This window comes from Macaca fascicularis, chromosome 16 (genome assembly GCF_037993035.2).
Source record: "Macaca fascicularis isolate 582-1 chromosome 16, T2T-MFA8v1.1".
NCBI lineage: Eukaryota > Metazoa > Chordata > Mammalia > Primates > Cercopithecidae > Macaca > Macaca fascicularis.
Genome location: NC_088390.1, coordinates 69,074,720 through 69,094,037, shown reverse-complemented (window position 1 = coordinate 69,094,037; position 19,318 = coordinate 69,074,720). Strand labels below are relative to the sequence as shown.

Genomic DNA, 19,318 nt, shown 5'->3' with positions numbered 1-19,318 from the left:
AGGCTCTGAACCTCACATTAGTGAACTTGGGGTTCCACTACTGGATCTTGTGATCTTTTTTTAAACCACATTTTCTGATTCCCCTCTTATGAGCAAGCCAGGTACTTTACATATCTTATCTCTACTCCTTACTCCCACTATGCAAGGAGATATCCCTGAAGCTTACAGAGGTGGGATCTGAACCCAGACCTGATTTTAAAGTCTAGGCTCTTAACCTTTCTGTGATTCTGCCTTAAGAAACGAGGCAAATAGCTTGGGCAATGAGAATGATGAAGGCAGGGAAGGAAACAGAACCCTTTTTTAGATAGCTGACATGTCCAGGTCTGCCACAGAAGTGGGGACATACAGGTTTTCCTGCTCTCCATCTAAAGCTACCCATCTCATACTGCAAGAGCCCAGTTCCTTCCCTCCTGGGCCCTTACTCCTGGATTGCTGGCTCCTGGATTGCCGGCTCCTGGATTGCCAGGCCTTCCCTGTCCTGTTCACTGCTATATTCCCACCAACAAGCATCATTCCTGGCACACTTCACGGTACCAAAGGTGTTGCATGAATCAACACATTCCCATGCCTGCAATGCCCCAAGACTCAGCCAGTTGCCAGGATTCTCCCATCTACACCTGAGGTGGTCAGGTCCCTGTGTGAAGTTGGAGAACTACAGTCAAATCAAGAGGCTGGGAAATATACTTCTTAAAACTGATTTTAATATCCTTCTTCCCTCCCCCACCCCACTGGGAAAAGGCTAAAACAATCTGGATGGGTTTAATTACAAATTAATACATACTGTCATTGTGTAAAGTAAATCAACATTGGGGCAACAAGGGACTATTGGAAAAAGTGAAACCCATATTAACAAAATATGTCATGGAAGAACCCCACTTAGTGATTTCACTGGCTGCTTGAAACACAGTCAATGGAAAGGTCAATGTTCTGCATGTTCTCTGGGGCCTGCCTGTCCATGCAACGAGAGGAGGTCTTGCCCAGACTCAGCCAAGCCTAGTTAGCTCCAACCAGGCCCTAGACCAAAAGCAAGGGAAGAGGGCATCCTTTCAATAGGATAAGGGTAGAAAGGGCAGATTGACACATAAAATCCTGCAGCTTCACTTAAAAGCCCACGGGGAAAAAGAAAGCAGGAAGTTACTGGGAAGCCTTGAAGAAAGATGCAGCATTTTCTCAACATTAAAAAAAAAAATGTTAAAAAATTAAAAAACAAACAGAAATCAACTACAAGGTCATTGGAGAGGGAGAAAAAAAGGAATAGAACTTCATTGTTTTCAGTAAGTTTAACATGGTCTCGGCTTCATCCATGTCTTCATTATGCAGACACCATCCTCTCAGCACTGTGCTCAACCTGTGAGACTCTTTTCTTAGCAGCTTGAAGGAAATGTTTTTTTAAAAAGGTACTATACACTCATATATAAATGCACACGTTTATATGTGCATGTGTATATACATATAAATTGTAATAAAGTAGTTTTAGAAAGCTGGGGGCACCAAGGCCTCTGGGGCTGACTTCCTTGCATTCAGAATTCCACAGGACAATACCTACCCAAGAACTTCTCTCTAATTTGAAACACTCCATCTTCCCTTAAGATCGCCTGATACGAGGAGACTGAGGCAGGTCCACAAAACAAACAAAGGTCCTAGAAAATGTGTCACCAGTGACACTGTTCACATGTGAAAGGAACACTAGAGTCATGAGTTATTTGAGAGCTCTCTACCCTTTCTGACTCCCCCTCCCTGCCCAGAGAACTTGCAGGCCGGAATACTACATCTTTAAATATTTCTGGCTGAGCCCTCTCGCCACATATGTCAGTAACATTCCAAGCTGGCGACCACATGTTCAGGCTCTGGCTCCCTTCCTCTCTACTGAAGAGTGCTCTGCTGTTTCAAGGGCACGGTGGGGCCACCCGGCTCCCATTTCAGCTCCATCTTCAGTTGATCATACATCTCAGAAACAACCAAATTAAAAAAGAAAATTGGTGCCAAAAGAATCTTCATATTTGAAACGCCTATTTCTCCTTTTTTTTTTTTTTTTCCTGAGACAGAGTCTCACTCTGTCGCCCAGGCTGGAGTGCAGTGGTACCATCTCGGCTCACTGCAACCTCTGCCACCTGTGTTCCAGAAATTCTTCTGCCTCAGCCTCCCGGGTAACTGGGACAAGGTGCATGCCACCACACCAGGCTAATTTTTGTTTTTTTAGTAGGGATGGGGTGGGTTTCACCATGTTGACATGGTGAAGAACTCTTGGTCTCGAACTCCTGACCTCGTGATCCACCCACTTTGGCCTCCCAAAGTGCTGGGATTACAAGCGTGAGCCACCACGCCAGGCCTGAAATGCCTATTTCTTTTGAGATGGTTTTTAAAATTCCATTTGATGAATTTTTTAAAGTGAGTTAGACAATGTGTGTACATACACACAGAGACACACACCACCACACACCCACAAAATTCAGAGGCTTGGGGGGAAGGTTGTTTGCTGCCAAAAGATCTAACAGAAGAAAGCTTATATGCTGATCAAGTTTTAATAACATGGTTAACAAGAAATGTACACCATTTAGCAAGCACACAAAGACTGTGGGTAGGAACTACTGATCCCTGGAGTGTCTGGCTCCCAAGCCCATCTTCTGCCTACCTTTGGCATAGCTTCATAGTTACTACATTCAGAGAATCCAAGAGGACTGCATGGACAGATGAACCTTTATTTAAAAAAATAGCACTTCAAATAAATTAAAAGGGACAACCGTCAAGTGTTCAAATTGTGAAGAAATAGTTGAAAACCTAGAGAGACTCCAAGCTGCAGTCTTCTAACCTCATTCTTTGTCCAATGGCAAACCCCCACACATCTCAGTACTCCCACTCAATTTTTTCCCTACTGAGATGAGGGAAGCAATTGCAGACAGGAGACCAGACGGAGGAGAAAGCTGCATCTGATTGGAATGAACATTGCCACGTACTTGCTAATACGGGTTTCACTTTATGACCAAATGTATTCTTTCAAAAATAAAAAAGGGGAGAGGGAAGCTGCATGTTTTTAAAAATTGAAATTATTTAGGGATAAAACACTAACTCTAGTGCCTTTAACGGGCAATAGCAACTTTTTTCCTCCGAAGTCAAACACCATCCCCAGCTGAGCCTTTGTGCTACAAGCTTTTCAGGAGATGTTACCTAAACTTTATTAAAAGAAAAGAACAAGTTTAAATATAGACACTGGACTAGCCCAGTCTGTATTTTCAAGTCCACATTCTTCATCTGAAGCACTGCATCAGGGACCCCCCTGAGTCTGCATGTTTTCAAGTTCACAGTACATGGAACCAGTTTTTCTTTTTAATTTTTTCCTCACTCAGAGCAGCCACACACAGTGGCCGTTGACGCCGGAACCTCGGGCGGGGCCTTTTCCTATGAGGCCTGGCCGGAGCTGCCCAAGGTTTCTCCTCAATGAGAATCGATGCTGTCATGCTCTATGGATGGGAAAAAAGCAAGAAAATAAAAGCACCTGGTACAGGTTTCATCAGATCCATTCGGATTCGCTATGTTCCAAACCCGCTGCTGAATGCCATTTGTCCACTTTGTGTGTGTTGAACAGTTTGTGGCCTTGGAGTCTGTCTCAATTAGAAGAACTGTTATTGGACGCCCCAGAGGTTGATGCAATAGCAGCTCCAGCAGGGCTACTCGTAGAGACTGACTTTCGGATGTGAGGCAACAAGTAGGGATCACAGGCCAGCTGCTGGACATCAATGCGGTCCTCCTTTCGGTAGGCCAAGCATCGTCGAATAAACGCCTGCAAAGGAGAGTTTCTTGAAGATGGAGGCAGATAGTCTTGGCACCCCTGGAGGGAACCCTAAGGCTATTGGCTGCCAGGGCCCATAGCAAATATCTCCTAAAGAGAAGGAATTTAAGGCCTTCCCCAGAAACCACCAGGCAGACCCAAAGAAAACAAGGGAAGGAGAAGCACCAACAACAGTACCTCTCTGCTGCCAGTGATTCCTTCCCAGACAGAAAGGGCTGAGCCATTACTGAAGGGAGGAAAAAGGAAGCATGACCTCTAAATACTCCTGCCCCCAAAGCACTAAGACCAACAGAAAAAAAAAATCTCTCTTTGTCTTCGCTGGTTTGGATGGGAACAGTCTAACTTCATGGTCCTCCATCTACAAACCATGACCTCAAGTGAACTTCCTGCGGAAGTGAAAATTCTATCACCATATGAAGTGTCAGGAGACACACAACGGCTAACACTATGATGTGTCACAGGTGATAAAATCATTTCCCTATGTCGTAAAGGGAAACCTGAAAGGACTTGCATCCACGATAACACTGTAGACCCAAAAATGCAGTGAGTGGGGTTACACACGGAATTCCAGTTGACTACAAATATGGAGGCTATGCAGTTTTAGTTTCTGTAAGTCTTAGCATAAAGGCCCTTATATAGATTATCTGTCTTGTCCTGCTTGTTTTCTTCCTATTTTTTAGCTAGTTCTATTTAATGAGTTTCAATATAACTATTTTAAATAAATTAATTTTTAAAAATCTAAAACATCATTATTACAGAAAGTCCGTATTTTACACAAGGGTGACAAGGATGTGATGTGTCGGTACACACAGGTTCACTGGCTCTCTCAAATGGACTGCTCTGGCGGGGGATGTCGATGCAGAGGCTGCATGGGTGCAGCAGGCAGTATAAGGGAACTCTATACTTTCAGTTTTGCTGTGAGCCTAAAATTGCCTAAAAAGCAGAGTTGATTTGAAACAAAATCTACAACATGAATCAAGCTATTGATTTTCTGGTTTTCCCCCATGTTTGATAAACAAATTAATAATACAATGCCAATCCTGGCTTTTCAAAATCAAAGACAGGTACTGGCTTGGTTAAAGCATTTGGAAGATAAAAACAATTCATAGAAATGAACATAATGATCCTTGGCCTTTAAAAATGAACTTTTCTAGGTGAAAGGCATAGAATTGGAGTTAAACAGGTTACCTTGGGTTAAATATTTGTCAAACTTTTTTTTTTTTAACTTTTTTTAGAGACAAGATCTTGTTCTGTCACCCAGGCTGGAGTGCATTGGCATGATCACAGCTCACTGTAGTCTCAAACTCCTGGGCTCAAGTGATCTTCTACCTCAGCCTCCCAAGTAGCTAGGACCAAAGGCGTGCCCCACCACATCCAGCTAGTTTTAAAATATTTTGTAGAAATGGGTCTCACTATGTTTCCCAAGCTGGTCTCAAACTTGTGGCCGCAAGTAATCTTGCCACCTCATCTTCCCATAGTGCTAGGATTACAGGTGTGAGCCACGGCACTCAGCCAAGTAAACTTCATTTACCTTGAATTTTCTCTGTAGCTGCCAGTGTCAGCTCTTAAAACAGCAATCAGCTCACAGAGTTGCCCTGATTAAAACCTGCAACTGCCTTCCCTCACACTTACCCTCACCCTCCTGCCTCTCTTACCACCTTTCCCTTTGCTCTGTGGACCTGCAAAAAGTTCATTCTCACATCTGAGCTTCTCTCTGCTAAAATGCTTTCCCCTGCAGATCTATGGCTCCTGCAAATCATGGCTCCCACCTTCATACCATTCAAGATACTGCTCAAAATGTCACTTCATCTTTGAGGCCTTCCCTAACCATGCCATCAAAAAAGAAGTTTCTACCTTCTCATCTCCCTACTTTGACTTATTTCTTCATAACATGTGTCACCATCTGAAATGTATCCACTTTTTGTTTTATTGTTTTTCTCATAGGTGGAATATAAACTCCTTAAGGGTAGGGAACTGGTCTGCAGAGTTCACTGCTACATATTTGGTTTCACCCCCACTACCCAGAATAGTGTCTTAGTGTTTCATAGGCATTCAATAAATATTTGTTGTGGGAGGACAGGAAGAGAAGAGGGTAGGATTTGGAGAAACAGGGACACAGGAGACAATTCATGGAAACATTTGGAGATACTTCTGTATTCTTCATAGCAAGTTTATCTAACAGTCTCTAAAGTTTTGGAGACATTTGTTCACTATTTATTGAATAAACACAAAAATTTGACAAAAGTTATATAAAGAAATAGTCTTGAAAAACCTGACAGATTAGGAGAATTAAACATCTACCAGATAACGTATTCAAGTCCCTCGGTGTCAACTCTGGGTGGCAGCTGCGGCACGGGTAGTAGAGCAGCTAGCTAGAGAATCTGTCAAGGGTTAGGTGCTACCAGTCCTCTTAAACCTCACAACCACCCTTTTTTTTTTTTTTTTTTTTTTTTGAGACAGGGTCTTACTGTGTTGCGGAGGCTGGAGTGCAGTGGCTATTCACAGGTGTGATCATAGCACATTACAGGTGTGCAGCGCCGCACCTAGCTACAAACACCTTTTAAGGAAGATGTTTTTGTCTCTGTTTTTATGGATAAGGAAAAGCAGCTTAAAAGGTTTAACTTGCCTAAAGTTACACAACTACTACTGAGTGCAGAGCTGATACCAAAATTAGGTTAACCAGGCTTCAAAGCTGAGCCTCTCTCCAGCTCTCCCAGGACAGTCAGGAAATCAGCATTTGCCTTAGGGATGTGTTATGGGACTTCTCCCTTGCAGATTTGATTTCTTGGTTATGCAGTACTTAAACTGTTGAACAATGGGGACAGGGAGTAATCAGTCAGGAATTACAAACAACTGCTAAAGATGTTAATTCTTACCCTGTGACATGGAAGCGATACCACTTGGAAAAAGAGGCTCTTTCCCAACCTATGTCACATAGGTACGCTGTGAAGGAACAGCAGAGATCAAACACCAAAAAAAGAGATTAGACTTGTAACTGGCTGGGCACAGTGGCTCACACCTGTAATCCTAGCACTTTGGAGGCTGAGGCAGGTGGATGACTTGAGCCCAGGAGTTTGAGATTAGCCTGGGCAACATGGCGAAACCCCTTGTCTACAAAAAATACAAAAAAAAAAGCCAGGTGTAGTGGTGCACGCCTGTAGTCCCAGCTTCTCGGGAGGCTGAGGTGGGAGGATCACCTGAGCCTGGGGAGGTCAAGGCTGCGGTGAGCTGTGATAGTGCCACTGCACTCCAGACAGGGTGACAGAGTGAGACTCTGTCTCAAACTGACAACAACAAGACTTACAACTGCTCACTTAGAGTTTAAAAATGCTGAATGACCATAGCATCAAATGGGGCTGGCTACTACTCATCTCAGAAGAACTGGTTAATAGAGATAAAGAAAATAGCACGGAAAAAGTAGGCTGGCTATTAGAATTTGGTTTACAGATGTGGCAAGGATGAATGATTATTTATAGCTTCCTTTTCACCACTTCCCATTCTATGCTTCCTTTGCCCCACTGACTTTGTTATGCCCTCACCAACTGCAACAGAATTTACTGCCTACCATTCGCTTGACATTTAACCCTATAATGTTGATATGGTTTGGCTGTATCCCCGCTCAAATCTCATCTTGAATTGTAGTTCCCACAATCCCGTGTCATGGAGGGACCTGGTGGGAGGTAACTGAATCATGGGGGTGGTTACCCCCAGGCTGTTCTCATGATAGTTCTTACGAGTTCTGCTAGTTTTATAAGGGGCTTTTCCCTCTTTGCTTGGCACTTCTCCTTTCTGCTGCCATGTAAAGAAGGATGTGTTTGCTTCCCCTTCCACCATGATTGTAAGTTTCCTAAGGTCTCCCCAGCCATGCTGAACTGAGTCAATTAAACCTCTTTCCTTCATAAATTACCCAGTCTTGGGTATATCTTTATTAGCAGCGTGAGAACAGACTAATACAAATGCCTTAGTACTCTTATATAATTTCTCCTACATGGGCATCAGCTTCCCAAATTAATCATAATCCCTGAATACAGATGAAGCTGAGTATCTTTCATGACATCCACATACCTACCTGTTCTCTCTCAACTGGAGTCTGCTCTCCCTCCCTTTCTAACTCTAGGGAGCCTTTCTGGATTAAAACACACACCGATCAACATTCCTTCTACTGGAACTGGGGATGGGGTGGTCAGGGTGTAAGCAATGTTCTTCTGTCAAGTGTTCTTAGGAATATTAATTCATGCCTATCCTAATGTTTTCAATAACTCCTGAATTTCACACTGAAGAATCCATTCACTATTGGGGATGGGGTGATCAGGGTGTAAGCAATGTTCTTCTGTCAAGTGTTCTTAGGAATATTAATTCATGCCTACCCTAATGTTTTCAATAACTCCTGAATTTCACACTGAAGAATCCATTCACTATTACCCAAAGAAATAATACAGAAAGCAAAGCAGTTGTTTCTGTTAGCCAATGGGTCAAACAAAACTTACCTTTGCTTCAGGTGTTACTACTGGCTTTGGCGGGAACTGCACTTCAGTAGCTTTAAGAATCGTATTCTCTTGTAGGATGTCTTGCTGAGACTGGTTATGGCCAAAAGGCTGTCACATAAAAACAAACAAATAAGGTGGGCCTCTGATGAAAATTAAAGAGAAAACAATTCAGTACCACAGGGAAGGAAAAGGAGAAGACATCTTCTAATATGAACTGCTGCAAGGAACTCTGGAGACAATCTCCTCTAGTTCTCTCACTTTATAGATAAAGGGGGTGAGAGCTCAGAGCGTATGTAACTTGCTCACAGTTCAACTTCCAGGTCAAAGCAGAGTGGGGACCAGAAGCAGCATCTCCTATATCCTAACGTTTTGCTAAGCTTTGCTCACACCAAAGAAAACGGAGATCCAGAGCAGAACCCAGCAACCTCACCTGCTCTGAGGGATACGTGAGGCCCTAAGAAATACACACCTGTGCCTCAGGACAATTCAAGAAACAGAAAAATAGAAGGAAAGGAAGTGAAAACCAAGAGGGGTAAGGAGAGAGCGGGAACAAGAAAGAGTTAGGGTTACTTAATGGTTTAATCTATGCTGAGCTGCCATTTTCTAATAAACTCTTAAAAATAAGTTCAACTCAAGTCTCTCTATACTGGTTCTACTGAGATGTCTCTCAAACAGTTATTTCTAGATAATTTCTACTACTGTTATCAGCAGTAATTCAACATTGTCAGGGAATGGAAATAATAATTAAGCCTACTACCTCTGAATAGTTTCCCTATTTTAGAGAGATGAGATAGAAAAGAAAAGAAAGACCAAGGAGAAGCTAAAGAGGAAAGTATAATCTGAATTAAGAGCCTGGTCTGGGCTGGGCGCGGTGGCTCACACCTGTAATCCCAGCACTTTGGGAGGCTGAGGCAGGCGGATCATGAGGTCATGAGATCAAGATCATCCTGGCTAACACGGTGAAACCCTATCTCTACTGAAAATACAAAAAATTAGCCGGGATAGTAGAGGCGCCTGTAGTCCTAGCTACTTGGGAGGCTGAGGCAGGAGAATGGCGAGAACCCGGGAGGTGGAGGTTGCAGTGAGCCGATAGCGCACCACTGCACTCCAGCCTGGGCGACAGAGTAAGACTCCAACTCAAAAAAAAAAAAAAAAAAAAAAAAAAAAAAAAAGAGCCTGGTCTGAGGAATGTAATCAAAATATTAAGAATTCAAAGGAGACATGGGAACTCCCATCTGGTTTATACCCACAGCCCACTGGGAAACACTGAAACATACAAACACACAAAAACAGGAACATAAATATACAAGTGGATCCTAATATATACATTTATAAGGCATGTTCACAAGGAAAAACAAATATGACAATTCATTAGGTATAGTTTACCACTTGTTGAAATGATATGTGACCTTGATCAGAGGTAACAATGAATACGTCCTGACACCATCTCCCCAGTATAGAAATATAAAGCATGCTTTCATTAATAATAGGCTCAATTAATGGGACGGTTGGCAATAAAGATTCTGGGGATATTTTGAGCTTGGCGCCCACAGGTTCTTGGGAAGATTGTATACTTTAATAAATATACGATTTATGTAAATCCCTATACATACTATCAGAACAAATACATGTTCAAGATCTAATTGATAACAGTAAAAGTGCATGATTTTAACAGCCCAGCAGAACTCATTAGGTACCCTAGGGTTGAGGATTTCTGCTTACGAATAAGGCTTGTATTTATTAAGTCTTTATTTTCTTTAAACCACCCTTTTAGGATTCTATTTTGTATAACCTAATAATTAACTTCAAGAGACTAATCCATACCAAGGCACTGTATGTGTGTGCCACCCAAGAAAGAAATCAAGCTTCTCCGTCAACCTTCTAACTTACCTTCCTTCCATAAAGACACTGATAGAAGATCACACCCACTGACCACACATCAACTTTATTTGAGATCTTTGGTGGTTCTTTCCCAACCACAAAACACTCTGGTGGTAAATACCTGGGACAAAGAAGAAATAAAAATTCTTAGAATAATGATTATGTAAGTTTAAGACATGTACAAAAAGACAAAATAAAATATCTTGTTGAAAACAGAAATATCTTTTTTTTTTTTGAGACAGGGTCTTGCTCCATCACCCAGGCTGAGTACAGTGGTGTGATCATGGCTCATTAAAGGCTCAACCTCCCGAGCTCAGGTGGTTCCCCCACCTCAGCCTCCCAAGTAGCTGGGATTAAAGGCAGGCACCACCATGCGCAGGTAGTTTAAAAAAAAAAAAAATTGTACAGGTGGGGTCTCACTGTGTTGCCCAGGCTGGTCTCAAACTCCGGGACTCAAGTGATCCTCCCACCTCGACCTCCTAAAGTGCTGGGATTACAGGCGTGAGCCACCATGCCTGGCCAATATGTGAATTTTAATAGTCAACTTAGACCTACATGGAGAGTCAATGAAAAGACACTCTAGGCGAGGTATAGTGGCTCATACTCATAATCCCAGCACTTTGGGAGGACAAGTCCGGCAGATTGTTTGAGCTCAAGACTTTGAGACCAGCCTGGGCAACATGGCAAAACCCCATCTCTACTAAAAATACAAAAATTAGCTGGGCCTGGTAGCACACCCCTGTAGTACTTGGGAAGCTGAGGTGGGAGGATCACTTGAGCCTGGTGGAGGCTGACTGCTGTGAGCCGAGATCATGCCACTGCACCCCAGCAACAGAGTGAGACCTCATCTCAAAGAAAGAAAAGACACTCTAACTTAGGGAGGCAGTAATGTCCCTACAGAGCATCAAAATACAGTTCTCAGTTTCCTAAGAGTGGTAAATATTCTCACTAGTCCCACTTCACTCACTCTAAGCCTCCTTTCCCAGGGTCGTGCCTAATATAAGTGTCATTTGACAAGTTTTAAAAAGGGGGTGGGGAGACACAAAAGAAGCGCATTCCCTTTTAGGATAGCTTCATCAACAAATATTAAATGTAACTAGAAATGGCGTGGGTTTCATGTTGCCAAAAGGAGATGTCTCTGAAATAAGTAAATGTTTTAAAAGTCCAAAGGAATTCAGGACCCAGTACAGATATTTGAGGGCAGAGGTTATCCTACCTTCTTATGGTAGCCTCTTATGATTCCAATATCAAAGATGACAATAAAGTCCTAATTTTCAGAAGACACTTCTTTTCTTTTAGAGATGGGGTCTCACTCTGTTGTCCAGGTTGCTCTGGAACTCCTGATCTGAAGCGATCCTCCCACCTTGGGCTTCCCAAGTGGCTGGAATTTACAGGTGCACCACCCACCACACCTGGCTCAGAAGGTATTTTATATTTCCTACTTTAAGGGTGATCAGGGGCTTACTGGAAAACTAACAAATAGTGTAGCAAAGGCCAAACTAGTTGTTAGAACAACTCATTCCTCATCTAAATTCCTTCCCTCCCCACCACTGGTCTCTGAAGAAACTGTTTAATATGTGATAGCCAACCACACCAAATTGTATGGTATGGAAGGTAAGTACCTCTTGTATTTAGGAAACCAAATAAATTCAGCTGGAGTCTTAGCCACATCAAGGCTGGAAGGTAGAATTCTGAAGATTACCGATTGATTTCTGAAGATTTCATACTAGCAAAATCAATTCTGTGGAAAATTCTGTATTTGGACCCTATGCTCATCCTGGAATACAACTTACAGATTGAAGGGGACCACATGAGTTCAGAGGCAAAATATTCCTTCTCTGATCCATCTCTATCAAATTTAGTTTCAGATGACAGCCTTTCTTTCTTTTTTAAAAAAGTTATAGTTTCATATTCTTGTTTCTTATTTTTTATTAGTAAGAGACTTTTTTTTGCGACAGGGTCCTGCTCTGTTGCCCAGCCTGGAGTGCAGTGGCGTGATCTCAGCTTGCTGCAACCTCCGCCTCCCAGGTTCAAGCAATTCTCCTGCCTCAGCCTCCTGAGTAGCTGGGATTACAGGCGCCCGCCGCCATGCGTGGCTAATTTTTGTATTTTTTGGTAGAGACGGGTTTTCACCATGTTGGCCAGGCTGGTCTCGAACTCCTGGCTTCAAGTGATCCGCCCGCCTCAGCCTCCCAAAGCGCTGGGATTAAGTAAGCCACCGTGCCCAGCCTAAGAAACGTTTTTGGATGATTAAGACCTTTAACTAGATTATTATTTTACAATGAAAACTTTTAGCCAAAGCACACATTGAGAAATGAAATATAGGACTCATTAAGAAGGGAAAAAGGCAAAGAAATAAAGGAAAAAGAATTTGTAAAAAGAATAGATCTTCCAAGAGCTACTGAAACCGCCCTGAACCCTAGTTTTCATAGTTCTTGATTTTTCTGGGGTGGGGGGAGTATAGAGTCGCACTCTGTTGCCCAGGCTGGAGGGCAGTGGTGCAATCTCAGCTCACTGTAACCTCTGCCTCCCAGGTTCAAGCAATTCTCCTGCCTCAGCCACGCAAGTAGCTGGGATTACAGGCGTGTGCCACCACGCCCGACTAATTTTTTGTATTTTTAGTAGAGATAGGGTTTCACCATGTTAGCCAGGCTGGTCTTGATTTCCTGACCTCATGATCCGCCTGCCTCAGTCTCCCAAAGTGCTGGGATTACAGGCGTGAGCCACCACACCCGGCCAATTCTTGATTTTTTTTTTTTTTTTTTGAGACGGAGTCTCACTCTGTCACCCAGGCTGGAGTGCAGTGGCCTGCTATAGGCTCACTGCAACCTCCACCTCCCGGGTTTACGCCATTCTCCTGTCTCAGCCTCCCAAGTAGCTGGGACTACAGGCACCTGCCACCTTGCCTGGCTAGCTTTTTGTATTTTTTAGTAAAGACGGGGTTTCACCGTGTTAGCCAGGATGATCTCGATCTCCTGACCTCGTGATCCGCCCGTCTCGGCCTCCCAAAGTGCTGGGATTACAGGCTTGAGCCACCGCGCCCGGCCAATTCTTGAGTTTTTAATACACATAACTTAAATATGATCTTGGATAAGTAACAAATATAACCTTAATTCTAAAATGATCATTTAAATGTATTTATAACTTTTTTTTGGCAGTGGCAGGGAAGAACAGGAGTTGTTGAACTCACCCAAATGCAGAAAATAAGTTAGCAAGAGTTTTTGTTTTTGTTTTTTGAGACAGTCTCGCTCCATTGCCAAGCTGGAGTGCAGTGGCGCGACCTTGGCTCACTGCAACCTCAGAGTAGCTGGGATTACAGGCATGCGCCACCATGCCTAGCTAATTTTTGTATTTTTAGTAGAGATGGGGTTTCGCTACATTGGCCAGGATGGTCTCGATCTCTTGACCTCGTGATCCGCCTGCCTTGGCCTCCCAAAGTGTTGGGATTACAGGCATGAGCCACCCGCCAGGCCAGCAAGATTTTTAGAATATAAAAAGCCCCGTCACTTGATTGTACATGTCTGGCATATCCCTTTCTAGGTCTCAGTTTCTCCATCTGTAAGTGAATGAAATTAATTCTTCACCCAAATAATACGGAAAATAATAAGCATCCTAACTTACTATCAAGGATTTTGGGAGGAGAGTAAAAGACAGCTCTACCATACTAAACTGTGTTAAAAAAAATACGTAGTTGCATATTCCATCACAATCAAAATCCCCATACAAAAAACAAATTATTCTCAAGGCATAGTCTATGTGTCACTTCTTTTTTTTTTTTTTTTTTTTTTTGAGACGGAGTCTTGCTCTGTCACCCAGGCTGGAGTGCAGTGGCCGGATCTCAGCTCACTGCAAGCTCCGCCTCCTGGATTTACGCCATTCTCCTGCCTCAGCCTCCCGAGTAGCTGGGACTACAGGCGCCCGCCACCTCGCCCGGCTATTTTTTTTGTATTTTTTAGTAGAGACGGGGTTTCACCGTGTTAGCCGGGATCGTCTCTCGATCTCCTGACCTCGTGATCCGCCCGTCTCGGCCTCCCAAAGTGCTGGGATTACAGGCTTGAGCCACCGCGCCCGGCCTCTGTGTCACTTCTTTAAAATAAGTATTCAGCCAGGCGCGGTGGCTCACTATGAAAACTATGGCCGGGCGCGGTGGCTCAAGCCTGTAATCCCAGCACTTTGGGAGGCCGAGACGGGCGGATCACGAGGTCAGGAGATCGAGACCATCCTGGCTAACACGGTGAAACCCCGTCTCTACTAAAAAATACAAAAAACTAGCCGGGCGAGGTGGCGGGCGCCTGTAGTCCCAGCTACTCGGGAGGCTGAGGCAGGAGAACGGGCGTGAACCCGGGAGGCGGAGCTTGCAGTAAGCTGAGATCTGGCCACTGCACTCCAGCCTGGGCGACAGAGCGGGACTCCGTCTCAAAAAAAAAAAAAAAAGAAAACTAGGGTTCAGGGCGGTTTCAGCCTATATTCCCATCACTTTGGGAGGCCGAGGCAGGTGGATCACCTGATGTCAGGAGCTCAAGACTAGCCTGGCCAATATGGTGAAAGCTATCTCTACTAAAAATACAAAAAAATTAGCTGGGCGTGGTGGCGGGTGCCTGTAATCGCAGCTACTCGGGAGGCTGAGGCAGGAGAATCGCTTGAACCCGGGAGGTAGAGGTTGCAGTGAGTCGAGACCACGCCATTGCACTCCAGCTCAGGCAACAAGAGCGAAACTCTGTTTCAAATAAATAAATAGATAAATAAATAAGAGAAGTATTCAACGTAGTAGAGTTCTGCAGCCACCAAATACTGCAAATAGTTAACTTATAATTTGTTATACCCTTCAGGATTATTTTTATCTGACATACTGAGGATGGTGATTATGACAATATTTCTACCAATTTGGAGACTCTTCAAACCTTCATAGAAACCTCTAACACTTAATCTTCTCAGAAGCCCTGTCTTACTTTAAATTATTAAAAATCTCAACTATAATCTAAAGTAGAAAGAACAGTAAAATGACCCCCTAAGTAAGCACCATCCAGCTTCAAGAATTATCAACATGTGGCCAATCTTCACCATTTTCCCCTACAGACTACTTTGAAGCAAAATCCCTAGCATCACATAATTTTTACTTAAATTCTAATCACTGAATTTTTGTAGGTAAGCAACTATAGCAGTAACTATTTTAAATGCGAAAAAACTGTGCCTTAAAAAAAAAACAAACTATCAAACACAAAGCTCAAATCCAAATTCCAGTGAATTTATATAGCAGAGGTATAGACCTGTTTCCAGAACTTTCAGCAGCAGATATTTTTGTATCACTCAGTGACAGGAACACTAGCCCACAATAACCACCACAGTGAATAAACACTGTAAATGTAGCTTCTATTTTAAATCTATAATTTCAAAGTTTTAATTTAAGGACTGACTTTTTACTATAGGTACCATTTTCACAAGCAGTAAGGAGCAACAGAAACTGGGGCATTGTGTCCATGGTGTTATTGGCAAGCTTCATGATGAGCACAGGGCTGATGCTGTGTGTTGTGAAGACCACGCCCCTCTGCTTCCTCCTCTACCTCTGATTCCCAGACAGTCAGTACTCCCTGCTAAGGTCCAGGACCCTCCAGTTCCAAAGGTAAGTGATTTGACCACCTTCCCTGGGGTACAAATAATATGTGTTGCCCCTCTGTTGGTGCTATAGAGCCTTCTTTTGCAACTCTTGAAAGAAATCCCTCATCCCATTAAGCCGTGAAGAGAGACTTGTATTTGGACTAAAAAAAAATTGGGGGCCATTCTTTATATACACCAATATGTGGCTTGTGTGACCACCTCAAAATGGAAGAGGAAGCTTTGTTAACACACTTTTACAACCATAGAGTTAAAGGCCTGAGTTTCAGGTATCTTTTATGGTTCTAATGGCCAAAGGTTATTGTAGGCAGAAATAGAAGCATAAAACTGGCAGGCTGAGCTAGCTTGGGTGGGGTGGCTAGGGAAAGACAGGTGACAAGAGATGGGAAGAAATGTGCCTCAAAAACTTTCAGAACATGGCTAACAGACACGGATAAACTTCTGGTAAATTGTGGTCACTTTTTCCTGTATAGATTTCATACGCGCTATAGTTACGTTTCATTCTGATCCTCATAACTCCCTACGGTCCAACATCCTCAGGCAACTCTTGAGACAAATCCCTTATCCCATTAACCCATGAAGAGAGACCTGTATTTGGACGAGAAAGATTTTGGGGCCATTCTTTATATACACCACATGAGCAACCTTGCTCTCTACTGACTTGCAAGGCCAACTCTGTGCAGAAAACATACATTTCAAATACCTGGCCACATATAAGCTCTCCTTCTTCTTAAGGGTTTTCAAGAAAGGAAAGAAAAATTAAGACAAATTAATGTAAATACCAAGAGTCAAACTGCTGAAAAGATAGTAACGATTTGGGGAGAAAGTCTGCTTTGGTTTATGGATTTTTGCCTAGCAGATAGCATACAGCGATTAATTCATTATCAACACTTCAGCAGAGCAGAGCCACATCTCTATAGCCAACCTGGCAGAGCTCCTGGATACCTACCAATAAGTACCAGCACCTTGTGATGTTAGCTCCATGCCATCCACTGAATTGTAGCTATCATCATCCATGATCTTCGAAAGACCAAAATCTGTAATTTTTATCTCTCCACACGCTGTACCATTTACTAAAAGAATATTACCTAAAAAATAAAAACCTTCATGAATAAGCAGAGACTTACCGATTAAGAGAAAAACCCAAAGTAATAGCAGATAAGAACTCAAACTCTCGCAAAAGCAAACATCCACATCTTGGGAATCAAGCAATCTGGACTCTGGATACTCAGGGAGAGCCCTCCGCATCTGCTGAAACTTTTTTTCTAAGAATCACCTGCTTAATGTGCCAAAACCACCACTATGATGAACTCTGGAAATAACAATAACTGGCTAAAGTAAAATATCCTTGTTCACTTGGTCAAAAATGACGGGACACTTTCATCTGAACTTTCAGTGAGGATCTCTAAATTACCCTGTTTAGAACAGTACTTGGGGTGTGGGGGAGGAATCAAAGAAAACATGTAAGGGAGCCAAAGCTAGCACCACAGCACCACCTACAGCTCCCATGGCAGGAAAAGTGTTGAATTCAGTTACGGAAAATTCATTCACAAAATAGCCATCTTTTAAAAAATTTCTTCATTATAATTAATGTTGTAGTCATCTGAGTTATATTCGAACATTAGAGAATAGTCAATGAGATGTAATATGCACCTACCAGAAGAGTAAAGCAAAGTTTACAATTTTGCAACACCAGAAGGTAAATGTGGACCATCTTCCTAATGCCCAAGCTAAGCTGTTAAGAGTTGTCTATAGAACATATGCAGATTTCTAAAACACAGCTGAAGATAATAATAAAAAATAGAGGTAAGGACTCTAGCTGCCCTGTACTCTTTGCTGATGACCATCAAACCTAGATAATAACCATACAAAAAGATGAAAAATTCTGCTTGAAATTTATTGAAATGGGAGGCACATAAGTAAAATAAGTTATTAATTTGGGGGCTCTTATCAAAGAGACCTGAAGCATAGGAACTGTTACGTAGTATGAGTCATGGGAAAAATACAAAACTGAACGTGCCGGAACAGTTCTTTCTTAATGAGACTTACATCATGAACTGCCCTGGCTGCAAAGATAAAGGTATTGTTTCTCCAGAGTATTTAATCCAACACACCCTCCTAAACCCAGTCCTGCTTGGCCAGGACTCTTTTTTCCCACACCTACCCAGGCAATCAAAAGTCAGATGTTAGTAGCCTGTCTTCGCTGCTGTGAATTTCTCTAACTTTATCAAATTAAAAGTCACTTATAAGACCAAAGAAAACCAACTAATACTATCTCCTAAAAGTCAGACATACCTGGTTTGAGGTCATAGTGTATGATGGGAGGTTTTATTTCATTTAAGTACTTTAAAGCATTCACAATCTGCATGATAATGGACCGGGCCTCTTTCTCCGACATTAATTTGTGCTGTTTCAGGTAGAAGTCCAGATCATTTCCCTCACAGTATTCTAATACTGTACAAAACCTAAAAACAAATAAACCAACATTTAACCATGGAATAAGAGCAAGCAGATTAAGACTACCTAAATCAGTCCCAGGTGAAAACTTCACGTCATTAGCTTCTCACTCCTTTCTTCTTTGTTCCTTAAAATACTCTTCGATTCTTTATTCAGTATTAGCTGAGGGGTTTCTAGTAAGAAACTGCTTATTCTCTTGAAGAGTCTCCACACCCTCAATGTTGGAATCTGTTGTGCTCGGGTTCACCCATGGCAGACCTCTTCTTGAGTCTAGACTATAAGAATACCGATAAGAACTATAATGTATTTAAGCTAGGTATCTTCTTGGAAGGGGCTCCTTTACACACCCATGTCACACATCCATGTCTAAACAACTAGAATGTGATCAAGTACACAATTCTCCCTTTTTTTTTTTGAGACTCTGTCTCACTCTGTTGCCTACACTGTAGTGCAGTGGCGCAATTTCAGCTAGGTATACAATTCGCACTGCAAACATTTTATATAACCCTGAGTGCTGACAATGAGGAAGAATCTAGAGTTTGCCCATGTCCCAAAAACTGACTGCATACTATGTCTCCTGACAGCTTGGCACAATACTGCACTACAATTTTTCTTAAACATAAGGTGTAAAAGGGCTTGTAAAGTATAGCATCTACGGTTCTAACAAATGTATGCGGGCTCTCTTTCCTTCACTTATGTCAATATATCATACCCAAACATAAAACCATATGGCATCTGTGACATCACAGGTCATGTGCCTATCTTCCAAGGCATTATACTCTGAAGTAAGGTGTCCTGAACTGTGTGACTATCCCTGAGGGATGAATACCTTTTCAAGTATTCTAAGTTGTGATAATGTGGGTGTATCAGTCAGGGTCTAGCCTGGAAAAAAAACAAAACAAAACCACTTGATCATTTAAAACAGAGAGACTTTAATTCAGGGAACTGATCATACAGATGATGGAAGAGCTGAGAAGACAAACTGGTCAGTGAGGCACCCTGGAGATCATACAGCAGGAAGCCATTAGCACCCTCAGGCGAGCGGGCCAGAAGGGAGGAAATGGTGAAACCAGAACCCAGGGTCACCAGGGGA

General features: G+C 42.7%; 1 protein-coding gene across 12 annotated transcripts in view; it reads right to left on the bottom strand.

The window, feature by feature from the left end:
- Positions 1–684: 684 nt before the first annotated feature.
- Positions 685–19,318, bottom strand: part of TLK2 (tousled like kinase 2) — a 143,150-nt gene continuing 124,516 nt past the window's right edge. For all 12 annotated transcript variants that reach the window (XM_065531820.2, XM_015438676.4, XM_015438680.4 and 9 more), the window contains 5 exons: positions 18,064–18,233; positions 16,718–16,856; positions 10,165–10,276; positions 8,275–8,382; positions 685–3,778 (listed from right to left, as the gene is read on the bottom strand). In XM_065531820.2, coding sequence (XP_065387892.1) covers positions 3,605–3,778; positions 8,275–8,382; positions 10,165–10,276; positions 16,718–16,856; positions 18,064–18,233 — 703 coding nt within the window. In that variant the 3' untranslated portion in view covers positions 685–3,604. The remainder of the gene's footprint in view (positions 3,779–8,274; positions 8,383–10,164; positions 10,277–16,717; positions 16,857–18,063; positions 18,234–19,318) is intronic.